Source organism: Apteryx rowi, unplaced genomic scaffold (assembly GCF_003343035.1).
Source record: "Apteryx rowi isolate R43461 unplaced genomic scaffold, aptRow1 scaffold_147, whole genome shotgun sequence".
Lineage (NCBI taxonomy): Eukaryota > Metazoa > Chordata > Aves > Apterygiformes > Apterygidae > Apteryx > Apteryx rowi.
Window position 1 is genome coordinate 1,681,440 of NW_020447719.1, and position 19,506 is coordinate 1,700,945.

General features: G+C 34.9%; 1 protein-coding gene across 1 annotated transcript in view; it reads left to right on the forward strand.

The window, feature by feature from the left end:
- POC1B (POC1 centriolar protein B) overlaps positions 1-19,506 on the forward strand; it is a 59,973-nt gene that overhangs the window by 36,857 nt on the left and 3,610 nt on the right. Inside the window, exon 10 of the mRNA XM_026058429.1 lies at positions 18,601-18,783. Coding sequence (XP_025914214.1) covers positions 18,601-18,783 — 183 coding nt within the window. The remainder of the gene's footprint in view (positions 1-18,600; positions 18,784-19,506) is intronic.

A 19,506-nucleotide genomic window follows, 5' to 3' on the forward strand; every position in this document is an offset into this window, starting at 1 on the left:
GATAATGGAAATACTGAGTTGGATCCAAAAATGACATAGGTCCCTTAAAACAGGATTGAGAGACTGAGAATTTAATAAAAATTCAGCACTGGGGGCAAAAATGTTTTTTCATAGTAGCTTCTTCAGATAGATATGAAAAACTTTGAAAATATCTTGGTTCCTATTCTTCCACCAAAATAAATTTGGGATCAGAAATTTGGCAAGACAATGCTAAAACTGTGATTCTGTAGTCGTTTTAACTTAACAACTTGACAACTGTTCTTGATTTTTTTGTTTGTTCTGTGGGTGGGGGTTTTTTCCAGTTAATTTCATCCAAATCAATGCCCTGATCTGCTCAGCCATCCAACCACTACTGCCAGCACAAAGGAAATATGTTTTCTCTGTTATTGGGAGACTAGGTAGGTTAGTGCTGACTGTAACCCAATTTAGGTTGTCCAGTGTCCATTGAACCACATCCTAGCGTCTAGAAAGGCCATCTGAAGTGATCATGCTCCAACACATATGGGTGTAACACATGCATAACATGCAAGTAGGACTTTGTCTTTCACAAGATGCAATCCTTGGAAAGGATGACCAATGGAAGTGCTAGTAATAGGTTCCTGTTGTTCAGGGAGACTTGGATTAAGTTCTCCTTTTTCAGTATAAAAGAATTCAGCTTGCTTTCATCCATCTGCATGGCTGTAACCTAACCAGCAGATAACTGAGACAGAGATTGAATGGGAGCGTGCTTCATCCTTCATGCTGGAATTTGAAGCACTGTGAAGCAAATTTTGAATGTGTATGGGGTCAGAGGAAAGCAAGTGAGAAAAAGTCCATAATTCATGATTAGGATGTTCTTCTGGAAGAGAAATTCTGGGTTCCAGACCATGCTTCCTTTGCTGTTTATGCATTTTGCAATAAGTAGTATTTTAAAATATGTTGGAACTGTCCTAGGGACACTTAAGTGGAGATACATATGCATCACTCTTCTGAAGAGGTTGTCTACATATATTTAATATATAATGAAATATATTATTAAAATATACATATTTAATATACATATTTAACATATATATACACTTTAATGGCCAAGATAGTCCCATACTGCATAGAGACACTGTATTTGTGGACGTACCAGCTTGGTTTGGTGCTAGGGAGGGGAAAGAGAGGAGAGATGCTGTCTTCTGTCCTACTTCTGCTTTTGTACTGTGTAGAGAGTGTAGTTGCTGAACTTGAAGTTGTCACTTTCAAGCTACAGATGAGGTACCTAAAGAACAGGTATTGCAATGCAACCCTAAGTTGACCATTGAAGTATTTTTACTGTATAGGAAGCCACCCATTTTTGACATAAAGGTTTAAGAGCATTAATTACTTTCTCCTTAGCCTGCTCTTAGATAAACCAGCATTGAAAGTTTTTCTACCTCAAGGATTATTCTTCCAAATCATGGTCCATTCTTATAAGTATTTGCTATAACTTCTTCCAATTTCTTACACATCTCTTTGAAAACATGGGTGCAAAATTCCAGCAATATTTTTGCCAGTGTAGTGTAACAGTGCAGTACTACCTCTCACTCAATACTAACAGCTAGTTATAACTATGAATAAACAGTTATTGTAATTCTTTGCTCAATAACCTTATCACATTAAAGCTGTATTATTCAGTCAGATATATATCATGATACTGTAAATCTTTTCAGCACCTCTGCTTTCTAGACTATATAATTCTGTGGTACTTCCATTTCTGAGATCATACCTGTGTATATGATGTTGCATTTTGATTTTGGATTGGATTTGGATTTGAATGAAGTTAGATTACCAAGGAACCCTGACTGTTCTATGCAATAGTTTTTGTTATGTCTCTTTTCATGTCATCTATAAACTTTTTCAAAAGCCATTTCTGGTATTCTTCTAGAACATTGGTTCATTTTATGTAAAACTGAAGCAAGAACTGATTCCAGCGGAATTACTAAAAACGCCATAGTTCTGTAGTGACTCTATAGTTTAGCTGTTTTTGAAGAAACACTAACTAGATAATTGACTTCATACTGCATTAGAACTTAAGATATGTTGATTAAAATTGTGGCATGCATATTATGGATTAAAAACCACGTGTATTTTTATTAGTTACAGTTTGACTAAGTATTTCATCAGAGAGGTTTCGAGTTTTACAGACCCTTTTTTTTATTTCTTAAACCATGTTGATTTGCTTCTTGTTATGCCTTAAATCTTTGCTACTTATACCCTAGATCAACTTTTCTATATTTGTCCCTGACATCATTCTCAAGGCAACTGTGACCTATGATCACACAGTCATCCTGTTTATCCTTTCTAAATATTGATGGAATGTTAGCTTCCCCGCTCTTCTGGTATTTCTCTGTTATTCCCGGATATATTCAAAATCAACTTCATTGGCCTACCGGTTAAGTTAGTTTGAAACTATGGAGTACAAACTGTGTAATCCTAGGTTTGAAAAATGTTTACATATAGTATAAGTTGTTTAACAATCTTTTTTGTTAAGGTTGGAACAGAAAGTATTTTCCACAAATACAATTACAGTGTTCATCATCTTCCTCAACAGCAGATAAAAATACTCTATTAACCTCTTTGAAAGATTTCTGCGCCACTCAATGTCTCCAGGTAATATGTATGCCATTGCTAGGATATCCTTTGCTCCTGATATTTATAAAGTACAAGTAATCCTTGATCACCAGAAATAACGTAGCCTGTCTTCTTGCAAATTTGTGTTTTCGTAGTTGATTGTAAGCTTTTATTTGTAGTTTTTCGCTTGTTTTGAGGTATTTTATAAGTTCTGTTTCTCTTGCATGCATTCTCTAGTGTCTAATAATGTGTAAACTTATGCCAGACTCTTTCTCTCAGTGAGAGTATAACATATTTCCCTCTTCTGGCCAGCCATCTATTCTCAGGTAACCTATATAAAATTAGCTCTCTCTAAGATATCTAGTTCGCTGTCAGACTGTTTTAAATCTGCAACAGTTTCAAAACTTACAAATGAATTGTGGGTACAGACACGCAGAAATGATAGTCTGAGCATCCTTTCCTTATGAAAAAGGGGTAAAATGCCCTGTTTTTGTTTGTCCCTAATGCTTATAGTTTTTGCTGATGCCTTCAGTTATCCTGATCAGCAGTGTCATCACTTCTAAGTTATGGTGATTTATATCATTCTGCCTTTTTAAGTTGTAAAAGCAACAATACGTTTTGTCTGTGAAGGCTGTAAATCCCTAAGATGGAATGTGGCGCTTAGGCCTGGAATGCCGGCTGTTGATCTGGGATTACAGTGCCAACTGCTGGGACTTTGCATTCATTTTTATTGTCATTTTAACATCTCTTAAAGTACAGAGTGCAGCACACAGTAGGGGTATATCTACTTTCATATTCCACATCCTGACTAGACCCCTTTGTGTAATAACTGATACCATATAATTGATTACACATCAGCTTCTTCATTGTTTAGCCCTTCTATTCAGCTGCAAGCACACAGCATTAATCAAATAAAAAATAATAAAGGAGAAGTAACAGTACGATACTCCTGTTTATGTGCCTTCCAGCATGGTTGATTTTTACATATCTTAGCTATAACCTAGCGGACAGTATATAATGTGGTTTTTCATTAACAGTAATTTAGTGAAGTATTTAAATATTATTGGCACCTTTATATGTATGTTGATATCTTTATATTCACCTTAACATATTGATCTCACTCTGAGCTTTATTTAAAAATTTTATTTCAGTGCAGTTATATTTCTAATTCTACTGTAATCCATAGAACCAAAATGTCTAGAGAAATGCACATCACTTTCAAAGAAATTGCCATGCGGCTCTGAGCACAAGGGAACACAGACAAATTGCAGATTCTGGGCTACTGTCTTAACAAGAGTATCTCATATATAAATGTTAGGCATTTAACTTGATGGATCTCTAGAGAAGGCCTATGCTAATGTTGTCTTTTATTATTATTAGAAATTATTTTCCCTAAGATGCAAGCACATACATAACAAGGAGCACCAGTGTCACTATGTGTTTTCATTAGAGTATGGGAAATGATGTATCTTTTCTACGTTGCATGAACACACAATTCCATAAATTTTTGCATCTTTCAGGCTGCTTCTGGTGATGATAAAAATACCAAAATAATTCACCTTTTGTAAGTGTTAAAAATTCGTTTACTAGTGCAAAAAGAGGGGAGTTGCAAGTTATTTTTCTTTATAGCTAACAAAACTAAAGCAGAGAAAGACTGCAATTTAGTTGTCATTACAAAGCAAGAGGACTTTAATTGGAATCTATGGCAATTCTTAACAAAATTTTCTTTTTCTTCCATGGTAAAGGATGAGACCTGTATTCCAAAGAAATAGCAAGCAGGAATAGAATAGAATTTCTGATTTTTCTTTGACCTGGTCTAACAAGAGGACCAGCTTTCTAGAATAGACATGCAATAGTTTATTACTATATTATGACATAAGCAAGCTATATCCCTCTATTCTTCAGTTCTTCAGTTTTGAGCATTAGATGTATTTTGGCTTTCAGTTCTACTTGTGGAATGTACTGGCATTCCTCTTTCGGCTGCCAGTGCGATTAGTTGTGTTAAAAGGATGTTCCTTTCAACTAAAAAGAAATAATTTTAGATAAATTTTTGTGTCAGGATACAGCATTCATACAGGAATATAAATAATTGTGTAGACCCGGGTAATAACAATTGACATTGAATAGTTTTAAACTGTGATAGTTCTGATCTGGATGTCACTAATACAAATATCATTCCAAGATACTTACTGTACTCTATAGAGCAATAGGAAAGTGAGCAAGCTAAACAGTGCTTTTGTATATATAATTCTGTTGTCACTATTGTTTTCTATTTTGAACACAGAGAATACTAATGTTAATCAATGTTTTAAATTTGTGTAGCCATTAAAAAACAATAACAAGAACAGCAACACATGAAACAACAAATATAATTAAATGTGGAATGCATGCAGAAGATGTGCATGGGTGTTTAAGGAATGAATTTATCTGAGCAGAGGTATGAATAAAATAATACACTGTAACTAGTGGAATTTTAATATTTATTTTTAAAAGATAAACCTTTCATTTAGTGTTTTCCATTTATTTTCCTAACACACACACACACTCACTCTTTTAAAACTTTGCGTGTTATAAAGAATACGGCTGTAGGTGTTTTTATTCTAAGGTAATAAGAGTTTGTAAGGTGTTTCATATATATATGTGTATGTTTGTGTATATAAATCCTTATTTAACAAATTACATTATTTTCCACTTCTACACATTAAATGATGAGAGATATCCCAATCCACAGTGAATCTGTTCTTCAGAACTTCCTCCTTGCAAAAGGCATTACACATTGCTGAATGAAGGAACAAGCCTTGATCTTGTTTCTCATGAGTTGTGTATCTGTTTATATCATTTCAACTTTTCCCATTGTATAAGTATCACTACAGAGAATGGAAACCTTTCAAGTTTCAATAAATGGAGTTTTCTCCTATGCCAAGAAAGTGTAATAAGATGTGAGAGTGATGGGATTTAGAACACTAAATTGTGAATTTCCAAGGCCACCTGACCAGATTACTTCCCTTCTGCTATAGTCACCAACTGCTGCTGCCTTTCTGCAGCACTGTGGAAAAAGGCTCCTGTAGGAATCACACGGCAGAGCTTCCTCAAGCTGTGTCAGCCTCAAGAATGTCATGTTGGTGAGAGAGGCAGGAGTTTGTACTAATTTCTTGGTGGTGATGAGTTTTTTTTCCCCCTTTTAGATTGGGAGGGAGGAAAGTACAATTGCAAAGTAGTCAACCCAGGCATATCACATCATTAAAAATGTGAATCAGGTTCTCAATCCGTAAGACAATCCCATACAAATAAATGAGAAAAGGGGGACAGGATTTGGCACAGTCATTAGTTTCCTTCTCTACCCTTTTTATTGGCTCAGAATTCTGTATTTTGGCTTTCTTCCAGCATCATTTGTGGAAGTGAAGTAGAGAACAAAACCCTAAATGTTAGCTGTCTACATCTGTTATTCTGAGAATAATTTATCCATATTTAGTTTAATAAATGTCATTAGGATAGTGGATATGACCATTGTGACATTAAGGGCATCTGTTGAGATAGGGCTTCTATGTTTTCACTTGGTTAGACCATAATCCCTTTAAATGACATTTTATCCACTCTCAAAATATTTGCATTCTGGCTTCTTTAAATTTAAAGAGCTTAAAAATAATAATAATAATTTCTTAGTGTGTCAGATGTTGTCAGTTCCAGAATAAGAGATTGTTCAATGAGAAAGGTGTAGACAAACTCATTTACCTGAGAAGTGGATTCAGCAATCAAGGAGAACTCTTCTAGTTCTTTGGTCCTGTGAAATTTAAAAATAACAAATATTCTTGGATTTGCAATTCATTCAGTCTGCCACCATCCCCTTCCTCCCTCCAGTCCCCTCCAAATTCAGGTCAGAGCAGTGTTGCCATTTATCACATGTTTACAGTTAGTCACCTCCAATTGTTTCTTAATTTTTATCACATCAGATAAGGAAAAAATTGACTAAAATATAAATACCAAGTGACAAGAAGTGAGAAGATGGATCTTTAAAGTCTTGTAGCTAATGAATTCCTTGAGCAATAAAACCCACTTCCCTGGGTTATCACAGTGAGATTTTTAATTGAATTCCGATCTTTAATGAACAGCTAGAACTACAAAATATATTCCTGTATCAGTAAGGTTTTCTTAAAGTTCCAACTGTCACAGCACAAAAGTGGAAGAAAATAATGAAGCATTTCAAAATAAAGCTATTATTAGCAACCTTAATGTTTTAGCTGTAATTATTTTTTTATCGTTGAATTCCTTTTTTTTAATACAGGCAAGCAGAATCTACCTACCAATCTTATGTTGTGCCAAGACATTTAGCATTTTAATTGGTACTGAACAATGTGTGTATTTTGACAGAAGTTTGTAATTAAAATAAATGATATTTCAAGAGTAGAACAAGTATGTCAGACCACTCCAAACTAACATTTTTTGGATATTTGTATGCAATTCTCAAAAGCTTTCTTCAGTTGCTTAATTTTATTCCCATTACAGTAAATTGTGGAGCTCAGCTGACTTAGGTAAGAACAAAGTTATGTTAGTGCTGCTTAAGCAATTTTTAAAAATCCCACCTTTGAGCTAAGCTCAACGGCACTAAGTATTGTATTCACCCAGACAAACTGGATAGCATGTCCAAAGCGTCAGTGTATTATTAATGCTGAGCACTGAAATAGATCAGTGTGGACTTTTGCTTCTTCCTCCAGTTATTAAACAAAATCTAATAAAAGCATGTAAATTTGATTTTTCAATTAAAATTTTGAAACTTCATTTTATCCTTATGAGTGTGTTCTGTGACAGTATTGTTAAAGTATTGATATCCTCCTCAAATCTTCCGTCATCATCCTTTATAAATTTAACATTTTATTAATAAAAGCCTCAGTGAAATGCTGAAGAACAGTGTACCATGCTTGCATAGTACAATAATTTTTTCCTGGCCATAGTAGGGGGATTTAAATTCCAAGCTGCAAAATGCTATGCATCTTTTTTCTAACAGTAGCATCTGCCTCTCTGGCAAAGTCTACCAGCAGTCATGCTGGTACGGTTGGATTTCTCTTTGGGCTCTCATGTCCTGGATTGTTAACTTAGTTTCTAATGCTTTTTACTGACATTTTCTTGTAAATAATTTGAATTGGAGAACATTGTTTGCTCCATGGAAGTGGGAGTGAAAACCCAATGGTATTGTAGATAGCCACCTGGTTAATTGGAATACCCTCCTGTTACCCCTGCTTTGAAGGGAAGTAAAGTCAAAGCTGACAGATCTCATACAAAAGGAGTCTTCCCAGTGAAGTCTTTCTGCATGAATGCTCTGCACCTCCTAGCACCCACTAATGGGATGCAGCTTAGGTTTGTCTATGCAATAAAGTTTTGTTGGCATGAGTTATGCTGGTATGAAGTACCACAAAAAAAATTCACACTGTATCACTGACATCCTTATGCTGGCAAAAGCTGTTGATATGGATGCAGCTATACCGACAGGAAGAGCTTCTATTGGTTTCACATATAACCTTGAAAGAAGGCTCTGTGTGTGTATCTACACATATATATACTTTATATATATGTATATATATGTATATGTACATACCAAAAAGCAAAAATATATGGCAAAAAAGATTCAATATCATTATGTGCTTTTGCACTAGGGGGCTCTGCTAATATAGCACGTGTCTACATAGCAAGAGAGGCTCTGCCCTAAAGACAGCTCTGTGCTCTTCTTCTGCACAGCAGCCTCCCACCCCTTCTTGGGAAGCATCAAACCCCTTGCCTGCTGACTCTGGAGCACAGAAACTGCAGTTATGCTCAGCTTTCTGCAAGGTTTAGGAGGAGGTTGCTTCTGTCCTTCAGTCCTTTTCCTTCTCTTTGTCCTGGCAGAATCTTTCAGGTTTTTCCTTTCAATAATTTTTTTGTTTGTTCTTACCAAGACGCACAGTTTAAGATAGATGTGTGTTCCTTTAGCTTGTCTTATTTAAATACAGTATAACTTGATTAAGAATGGTTTTGCCCTAAATATTAAACATAAGAGACATTATATAAGTATATATTGTGATATATTGTATATGATTCAGTTTGAAAATTTGAACTTGAGAAAAATGGTTTTGATATTGGTGTTCCTGGAAGTAAATATTCCTTCAAGTGGAGAAATTCCTTCGTTTAGGTTTGTTGAACAGTCTTTTTTTACTGTAAGTTCTTTTTGAACAATACCAATGAATATAATAGGTGACTTTGCCAGCTATTTAAGAAGATAAATGAAGTGGTAGCACTTTTATTTTTTATGACTTTGCACAATAAATCATACTGTTACCAGGTATTGTTTCTTTGTAAAGTACAGTTAGATTTATAGCTAGCTAATGGTCTAAAGGAGAGACTTTCAATTAGTTTCTTAAGTGGGGGGAAGAAGACAGAAAGAAGTCATGAGTAGGCAATCTAGAAGCACCGCCCTCCTTTTTCTGAGTAGAAATGCTCCAGATGAGTATTTTGTGCTCTCACTCACATACTTCCCTAACTCTCAGGCTTTCTTTCCTCTGTGTGTGTGCCAGGGCAAAACGGTAGTTTTTTATAGCTCTGTTTCCTTCTTACACGAGCACAGGATGATGAAAGGTATTGTCTAGCTCATTCCCCCTCTTCTTTTCCTCCCCTCCACAGTCTACAACATTGCTTCCTACTTCAGATACCCTAAGCTTGACTCCATGGCCCTCTCTTCTACCTCACTGTAAGGTCTAAGGTGACCCTGGCCCCTTCTGTCCATCTATTTGATGCCCTCTGTGATCTTCTACTCTGCAGATAGAGAGTTTGCCCACAGCCTTTCTAGCATGATGCTATGTGAAAGAGTCCAATTTTTTCTTTAGATTCGTTTTGGATTTGTAATGTCCAGCATAGCAGACTATGCTATTTATAGTATTAGAAAGGAAGCTCCGGCCATATAGGGCTATTCAGCTGATTTCATTACTGCATCTCCAGTATCTATTTCATTATGTTGCCAGTTTGTGGTACAAATATTTCTCCTGCCCTTTTTCAACCTTTCTCTGCCCTAGTGTGGATAACAAGTTCTCTAAGCAGAGTATTTAATATAATTTTTAATAGAACTCTATATGGGTTAAAACAAGTCATCACTTGAAACTTCAGGATTAATTTTAGCTATAAGATGTTCCCTTGTATGTGTGCACGCATGCAGTCCAGAGTAATTTGCTTAAATTAAAATTGGCTATTTTATTTTGTGATTATGAATAGTGGGAATGTTTCTGTGGTTTCATATTATCTGTCCTTCTCAGTTTTAAAGAGTTTCCTGCTGAAGCTATTTCCAGATATATTGAAGATCCTTTACCTTTGTGCCATAGGGCACATATTGTTATTTTTAGTGTCTGTGGTGTGCGTAAGTATTTTTATAATTTATGAAAGTATTTGAATATGGTCTTCCTGATCTGTTATATTTAGAATTGACTTCCTGGCAGGGAATTTCTCACCTTTGGAAATTGAGCCTTTAATGATTTCTGTCTCTGGGATAAGTTAGTTTGTGCAGGGTGTTCATTTTTTTGTTCTTTCTCTTTTCAATAGTATTGCTTGCTTTATGAGGAGAAAATGTTCAGTTTTCTCTAAAAGCTTAAAACCTGGTGGTTTACTTAGAATATGTTTGAGGGGTTGTGTTCTTTTTTTTCATTTACAAACTGCATATCTACTGTGTTTGGGGACTGTATTTCATTACAAGGGTTAACTTTATCCAAACTGAGTTAAAAAAGCAAGATACGCCCTTAAGAAAATGGCATTAAACCACAGAAGATGCTAATTCAGACACTGATTATGCCAATATACCAGGTAAATATACACAAATCCAGTGGAAACAGAGCATAGCTATTCATTTTTGTGGATCCCTCTACAGGATCAGACTGTGACAGTACAGGGAACTATTGATGTTAGCTATAAACAAATTAACATCAATTGCAGAAAATGAGCAAAGTCAGAAAAATAACTTTTTCTGTTTTTAAATAAAGCTTATATATTACTGATAAACTAAGAGTTTAGAAAAACCTTATAGAAACAGGTTATTTATTATCAAGTTGACATACTCAAATGTTTGTGGACTTCTAAGAGTTTTTTGCTGGAGGATTTTAATTAATTTTTAGGTACCTTACAGAAAACTGAGATTATTTTCATTTTTCTGTGTCTCTTTAACATGCATGCAAAATGGAGCAAAATTTTATTGTGTACTCGCTTCTGCACGTGTGGAATTGCATAATACCCAGTGCATTAGATGTGCACTATTTTTCAGTGTTTTCTCAGACCATAAGTAGCAATCACAGATAAAACTTCTGGAAAAAATAACAATATAGCAAAACAACACAGCCAGTTACTCAATATATATTTGAAAGAACACTTGTAAAGTACTGTATGATTTCCTTACGTAAAACAGTCTCTTCAGAATATCTCCAGATATTCCTGTTAATAGAAGAGTTTACTATTTTATGCCATCCCACTAATGGTAAATTTAATATAGCTGTAGTCTTGGTAGAAAATACATAAAATTGATTAATTAGAGCACAGCTGTAGCATCAGGACTTCAGTTAATTTTGTATTGATATTTTTAAACACAATTTAGCAACCTTTTTTGTTGTACTCTACTGACCTCATGACCTCTATAAACCTTGCTAGCATCAGGCTGAATTTCTTGTTTGCAAGACCAAGAAAGTGGTATGCTCTTTTAGGTGAAAATGTCTGTTTTGCTAAGGGAAAGAATTGCTCAGTTTGTTGTCTGGGAATTTGTATCCTGGTACCTCCACTCATGGTTAGGTTCTAAACTAAAATACGTACTACTTTCAGTGATGATACCTGTGCTGGAGAGAAGGAAACCAGATATTTCCTTGACAGATTGAATAATGTACTACATATAGTGCTTTCGATTCAAATGTTTTGTTTTTAACTTGGAGATTCTTTTAAGAACTAGAGAAGTTTAAGATGACTAAGAAGCCGTGCAAGACTTTGAATTAAATGTGAAATTCTGCATTCTCTGCTGTTCTCAAAAAGTTCTGCTAAAACTAGACATGCCTGGTAGAACTTTTTTTTATATATGCTACATAGTTTATCCATATTTTACTGCTCAAATGCAAAACTTATATAAAATTTTACAAATTAAATATGCACGGAGTACCTCATCAGGTAACAAGATGCAGAAAACTGTCACTTGGCACAAGGCAGTTTTTTGCCATGCATAACATTGATTTGTTTGAGTGCAGGAGAAAGAGAAGAAGTGAAGAGTGCTGTCATCAGCTGAAACTAAAGGAAAGTTTTCTACAGTAGAAAATGATAAAATAGATTGTGATTTAGCATACTTAAAATTAGTCTAATAGATCAGAGAGCTGTATTTTAAGTGGATCACTTATTCACTGAAAAAAATAATAATTTCAAAGCAGTAGAAGCTATCTGCAAGTAATTGGCCTAGGGAAAGAAAAAAAAAACAGAAAAAAAATATCCCTGAACCCCCGGATGGTTCAACATAGCTTATCCACAATGAACCATTTTAGTTTGAGGGTAGATTCACAAGATGGAGGAAAAAGCAAAAATAATGATAATATTGTTACTTCTCCTGAAAAACTTTTCCCTTTTAAAAGAAAAAAAAAAAAAGGAAATTAAGATTTGGTAGATGGAAGTCTACACTGTTATGCCTTTGTGCTTCGGTCTGTTTGAGCTTAATGCCCTACTTATGACTAATTGTTTGTAGTTGTTTTAATCACAGTATCAGCAATGTTTTAGTATTAGTAGTCAAATGTACCATGTGTTCAAAATTTAAGGGATTATTTTTAAAAAGCAGGCCATGCCAATTTTTGTGATTCATTAGGAAGCTTACCAATGTCACTTTTTCATTTAAGCCCATCTTAGTTATAAGATCATTAGGGTATTCATTTGGAAGCTGTTGTATATATTTTCTGAATTCAAAGCTCTTAGAAGTTTGAAGACTAATGATTTTCAGTTGAGTGACATAGACTTGGATTTTTTCATATTTTTTACTTTGGGGAATCTCTATAAATAAAACTGTGTTCAGGCATCTTTATATATGGATACATTTTACTCAGTTTCTATCCTTATACATCATGGGATGAAAGGATACTGGGGTTCAGTGGGTTTTTTTTCCTGTCTGATCTGTGAAAGTTTCATGGGAAAACACTGGGGAATATGCAGGGGTGAGGAGGTTATGTGTAAGCATTTTTCACAAATTCATTAAGTACCGCCCACAGGGTTTTGGCTATTTTGCTTGACAGAAAACAAAGCTGAGCAATTATGTTTTTCTGTTTATGACATCATTTATGGGCTAAATTTAATTTTCTACTGAATATCCGCTTGGTAATGTCATGGTAATAACTTCCTATTGATTAATTAAATCTGTTCCTTTTCCTCCTTATTTGTAACTGACATGAAGTTGCCCAAATGTGAGTCTATTTTATTACTAACGTTCTGTGAATGGAAACACTGTACACATTTTAATTTTCTTTTTAGCTTTGCTCAGAAGTAACAATTTAAAATTGATTGCCATATTCAAATTTATTCTCTCAAAATAAGCTATAGCTCTGAAGTCTTACAGAGAGTTTGTTTTTTGAACTATGAGGCTTTTTTACTACATTGCTGGCAATAAATAGAATATTGTTTATGAATTGGTAATATTTAGATTACTTTAGAAAGGGGCTAGTTTGAAGGAAAGGGAACACTTAATTCATTAAATGATTTAGGTAAAAGAGGCCATTAGGTAGAAAGAGTTCCTTTAAAAAACAGTATTATAAAACAGTATTTTATGTTGAATAGCAGTGATGGGCATAAACTGATAGGTATCCAAAAGTAAAGGAAGTCTATTTAGACTAGTGTCAATCCTTTATAACAAGTTTTTGCCATATGAATGTTGCATTAGATTTCAGCAGTTATGGCCCTTTCACTGAACTGGTGAAGACTGTCACTTTTATCACATTCTGGATATTTGTAGAGATTATAAATGCTATCAGACATTAAGTATGTACTTATATTTATGAGGTATCAGGTTTATATTTAAAAAACTTCTAGTACCTAAATTTATAATCGTATGGGCACAACTTAAATAAGTTGGAAACTGTCTCATGTCATTTATCTCTTATTAATGTTGAAAGTTCAATTATTTTCTTATCTATATTTGATCCTTTCAGGTTTGACTAATATTGAGGTCTCTGCCTTTTTTATGTAAGACCTCCTGTATTGCATCATCGCTTTATACCTTCTAGTACATACCAGAAGAATCACAATTTCCTGCTTAACCCACCAAATTACAAGGACACTTTTCTAATACGCTGAATTGGCAATGTTGGTGTCAATTTACTGAGCTACAAAGCATTTTTCACAGCCTGTTTTTCTGATACATTGGATTTTGGATCATTCTACAGTTTTACTATATGAAAAGATGCTTGGGGAGATTTTTAGTAGCTTATTATTTGTTCTGTTTACCCAATTTGACAGCCTTTCTACTTGGGTTGGAAGGATCCATTTAGTTTGGCTTTAATAGCAAAATTTGTAATCAGTTTGTGGGAGTTTAAACTGAAATCTCTGCTTTATTTTCAGTCTGTATACAGCTGGCTTGTTGGAAAAGAAACTGAGAAACATCTACTTCAAAGTAGAACTGTTTTTAGAAAAACTTGTCGATGTCTAATAATGTCAGATTGTTTTCCTCTTCTGGTCCTAAAAATATCCATTAGTTTAATTTTAACTCTTATTTTAACTCTTAATTATCCATCTATAATTTGAAGATGAACACCATTGAGTGTTAAGTCTATCTTTGGTTATTTTTAAGTACTTGAGAAATAATAGATTATCCCAAGAACACTGAATTTGCTTAGCAATAAGCCTTAAAGAAAGTCAAAGAATATTAATTGAAGTTTAAATGCAGTTACGTCTGGTTTGGCTGTATTGTCTAATTAATTGTATTGTTCAAACAGCAAGAAGATTTTACTTCTCAAAATATCAGTTCAAGTAGCTCTGTGAACACTAGACAAACTAAGCTAGTTTTCTTTCTTATGATTTTATTGGTACTCGTGTCTGAGAAGATGTGGGCTCCCATCAGTCTTTCTTGCACTTCTGGAGTTCACAACTTTATTCCCCTGTGAGCTACTAAGGTGTGAACTTGTACAGCAACATTTACTTCTAGGATCTCTGCATATGTTTTCCTGAAGCTTTAAGGAACTTAATTGCTTCTGAGACCCGTACTTCTCCATCAGATTTGATGAAAATCAGCAACAGGTGCCAAAATTTTAAGAGGACACGTGGGTGTGCACAAAGAATGATTGCATAAGCTTTGCTTCATTAGGGAATCACAATACAAACAAATTGTTCCTGTCCCAGCTGGTGATTTTTCAGTGATGTTTTAACTCATCAACTGCCTGCATTTCATAAGGCATGTGATGGCACTGGACCGCTTGACTGCTGCCACACAGAATATATAGTGCTCTACCTGCCTTTCACTCAACATGTGTGTCTCATCTACCCTGCCTCCAATTTTCCTGACGTTTGCTGCAACTTAATCAGTGATCCCACTACCTCTGTCAAATTTAGCTAATAGTGGTTGAGATTTGGAAGCTACTAGGCAAGCAGTGAAAACTTAAAAATAAAAGCAAGGTTCCTGTAATCTCACTCTCTTTCTGTAGAAATCACTAAAAAGTCCTATTCTAACAGACTTTCCTGTTGTAGTTAAATATGAGGATGTTGTTCTTTGTAGTATGAATAGGTTGTAAGACAGGAGTCTTTTAAATGTATGGCCACGCTTTTTCTTTAACATTTTAATTCCGAAGCAAGTTTAATCTTTTCCATGTTAACCAGCATTTGGAACTATCTCCATCTCATGAGTTAGTAAGCAGGCCAAAAAGCTTCATTAATTCTGTTTTCCAAAGACCTCAGATATAACTTGGTAAGTCGGTGAGTCTGAGCTCTTCTATGATATGAATGAAATGTATCTCACATACCTAAGTCTGCAAAGGGAAGATTTTAACAGTCTTAAGCTACAATACTCCTGTATACTTCGTGCATCTAAAAATATATGGGGATACATTGTGAGCCAGAATCTGAGATATTCAAAGCATGTTCTCTTGAGGACTCTTAACATTCTAAAGCAAGGAGCTAAAGCAAAGTACAATTAAATGGGAAATTCATATTTCTTTCCTGTCTACCTTGTCCAAAAATCAAATGGTTTATATTCTATTTTATTTTGTGCTAACAAGCAACTCTTTCAAAATGTATAATTCTTTGGAATAAATTGGACTTGGCATCACAAGCTTTTCATATTGAAAAGAACTTGAAATTCATGGTACCAGCAAGAAAGAGGAAGCCTAGTAATTAGACTTGCTAGCTAGGAGTGGAGAAGTTTTGGTTTCCAATCCTTGCTCCTAAGGACTTTTTATTAATTTTATCCACTAATTATTTAAAATAAAATATAGAGCTGCTCATGGGAACAGAACTCTCCTGCTCCTGATAGAGTATCCTAACCATTGAACGAGAGCTACTTTCTGTTGACCAGGGATCAAATTCTAACAGCATGGCTGGAGAGAGGACCCTTTCTTCCGCAGTTTCTCACCCTTAATAGGTAACAGACTAGCTGACAAGGCACTGCACCATGAGCCATGAGTTTAAATAACCTTAGACTGAGAAGACCAATTATCTGTAGTCCTAAAGAAATATTTTAATCATTGGGATGTTCTATAAGCCCTGGGTGCTTAACCTTAGATGAAATCTGTAGTTTGATGTCTAACACACTTTGTTTTTGACACGCTCCAACATTTATACAAATCACTGGTGGATTTCAGTATGAGTTGGATCAGACCTTCAGTATTGACATGCTTACTTTATTTGTGTAAATCAGTCACAGGCACAGAAAAGAGGTCTGGAAGGAAACTGGAGACACCTTCTAGTCCACCCACCTGATGCTGTTATAATAATGAAATCAATGCAAGTTGCATATTACCAGATACCATGGTATTATCAAACCTTCAGAAGGGTTCCATATGGTTTTGTAGAGTTATGAGTTAAGGTCTGAAATGTATGGATGGATATCTGCCACTATTGCTACAGACCCCATGCTCTGCACTTGATGGGTCTCACTTCAGGGCTGAAACCTGTCCCTGCAGAACTTAACCCCACAATGGAGCCTTTAACCCAACATATCAGAGAGAGTGGTAAGACCTTCTTCTTCACCCTCATCTTCCTAAGATACAAAACCCTCTTATACCAGCATAAGCTCTGCGTTCAGCCATTCCCCTCTCTAGACCCACAGTCTTCCATTGACTCTGTGTCTGGTACTTTTGCTTTGCTCTTGTGCTTTGCTAGGAAAAAGAAAAACTCTGCCTGGTAGATGGTGGACACAACTTGCCTCTTGCTCAGTCCTCTCCCATTGGTGCAGAATGAAGAAAATGCATGTAGCACTACCCCAGCACTAGGAAAGAAAAGATTTTGAAGAATCAACACAGTAAGTTCAGAGAACAGAGTATGTGGTTGGCCAGAACTGTGCAGGATGGCACTGAACAAGATACAAGAATAGTACTGTGGATACTGCAGCAGTATCAGATCCTGATAATATTGGTATGATTTAGTATTACATATATTTAAAATCATGATGCTACCATAGTATTTCACCTATCACTATCTGATACTACCTGGTTCAAAGGCAGGGTCAACTATATATAAATCATTCCTGACAGAGAGTTGTCTAAATTGTTTCTAAAACCCCCTGGTACTGGTGACACATCAACATCCATAGGCAATCTTACAAAAGTTTGCCACTAATTCTACCTAGCAATTTAAGTTCTACAAGATTATTTCAGAGATTTAGCAGGATTTTTTTTAATAGCTTACAATGATTTCAAGAACTTTCATTTGAAAATCTATTCAGCTTTGCAACATAAATGTTTTGGGTACTTGATAAATATTGTGTATTATATATACATTAGATAAGACTGTAAAATTTCCTCTTTCTGTAGTTAATGGATACTTTCATCAGCTGTTGAGAAATTTCAGAGAGACAGTTGAGCTGTAACTGCTGAAAAGGTTTATTGTACAGTGGTTATGGATATTACAAATATAATTAGAGATAATAAAATATGATTGCCTCAGATTATTTTAATTTTAATTTATTTTTATACTGTCTTAAGCTATAAGAAGTTTTCAAAGAAATCTCAACAAGCCATTATTAAGTCAGGTAAAGTTATGAAGGGCCATCTAGTGAATTAGTGATGATTTAACCTTTACTGACTCAAAAGTGCCATTAAGAACTTGGAGGCACAAATAAAAACAGAAGTGATTGGAAAGATCATGCTCTTTAACTTACCCTGAAGCAGTGTTCATATACATCCAAGTTATTTTTCTCTTAAATTTGCATTGTGTGGGTCTTTTCAGTAGTTTCCTCTTCCTGTTCTCTGAAGGAATCAGCTTCTCAAAAGAAATGTAACTGAATAAATAACTAAAAACTATTTAATGCTTTTTATTATCAAAGAAGACAACAGATATCTTTTATCACTTCATACTAAATAAAAAATTCATATTATTATGTTGGAAGGAACCCCTGTGATCATCTACTGTGATTTGAAAGATGTGATCCATATGACTGCTGTGAATGAACTCCTTTATAAACTAGAGCTATCTTTTTGAAGAAAATTCCAGTTTGGTATAGTATTTATTCAAGCTTTAATTTAAGTCTAGCAGTAAAGCATTTAGGTCTTCAATCATATGTACCTGAAACATATTCATGTTGAAATCGTTTGTAAAGACTGCTGAGATTTCTCAGTACACCATAAATGTTTATTGCCTCATCCGTTACAGCTTAAATTCTCTCCTAGGTCAGAATGAATTGAAGTGTTATGAATTGAACCTGGTACAAGAAGCAAATCTGAAGGCAGTTGTGTGTGTTTATATATGTGTAAATAGATTTTTACAACATTAAAAAAACAGATTTTTCTGCCTATCTTCCTGCATGGTTCCGATTAAATGAAGACAAGGGGAACTGGATTTTCAAATGGTGTTTTTGCATTCAAGGATGATGTCAGCGGTGAAGATTCTCAGTATCCCCCTGCTTCAGGCTTGGCTACAAGTCCCAAAAGGAAGTCAGAGAATGAGAGCAAATCAACTATGCATAATGTGGAGAAGCAAAGAGGCATCTCTCCATCCCTGGGTAATGCTTTGGAGCACATAGTGGAGCAGCTGGATGTTTTAACTCTAGTAAGTATGCAATAACAGATAACACTCACTGTGGAGAATGATAATGTTGTCAATGGGCAAAAAAAACCCAGGAATCCTATTCATAAATCAGAGTATTAAAGTCTATGGGGTTATTTTGAATGGTTAGACAGACAAGTGACTGTTTTGTTTTTTTCCGTTCAGCCAATATTAATTATATTGCATTCCTTGAAGTGAATGCTTCCTGCTACATAATCACAAAGGTTACTGGTGTATTTTTAACTCGAGGGGGGGAAAGTTGCTATTTTTCAATAGCGAAATCTAGTGTAGATTTACCAGAGGCCAGTTGTTGACTAGACATTATCAGATTCCAGCTTGAACGGTCATGTTTTAGCAGGGGATGAACAAGGTAAATTGGCAATGTACCATTAAATCCTTTTTCAAACTTAGTGCTCGAGGTATTGGCTTAACAATTTAAGCAGTGGAATAATTTTAAGTGTCAGTGAAACAGCGCAAATATTAGGCTCTGTCAGTAACTCTGAGTCACTTCTTTGTAGATGCTTAGTGCTTCTTTTTAGTAATCCAGGTTTAGCCAATTTATGTTTAAGTTACAACTATGGTCTGTAATACACTGACATTAAACCAATCAAAAGGGAGCAGCTAAGTTTTTTTCTACATTCTTTTGCAATATATATGTTGTCTCAAGAAATAAATTTTGGTAAGAATGGAGTAAAAATCCAACAACTGAAAATTATTTGTGTAGTA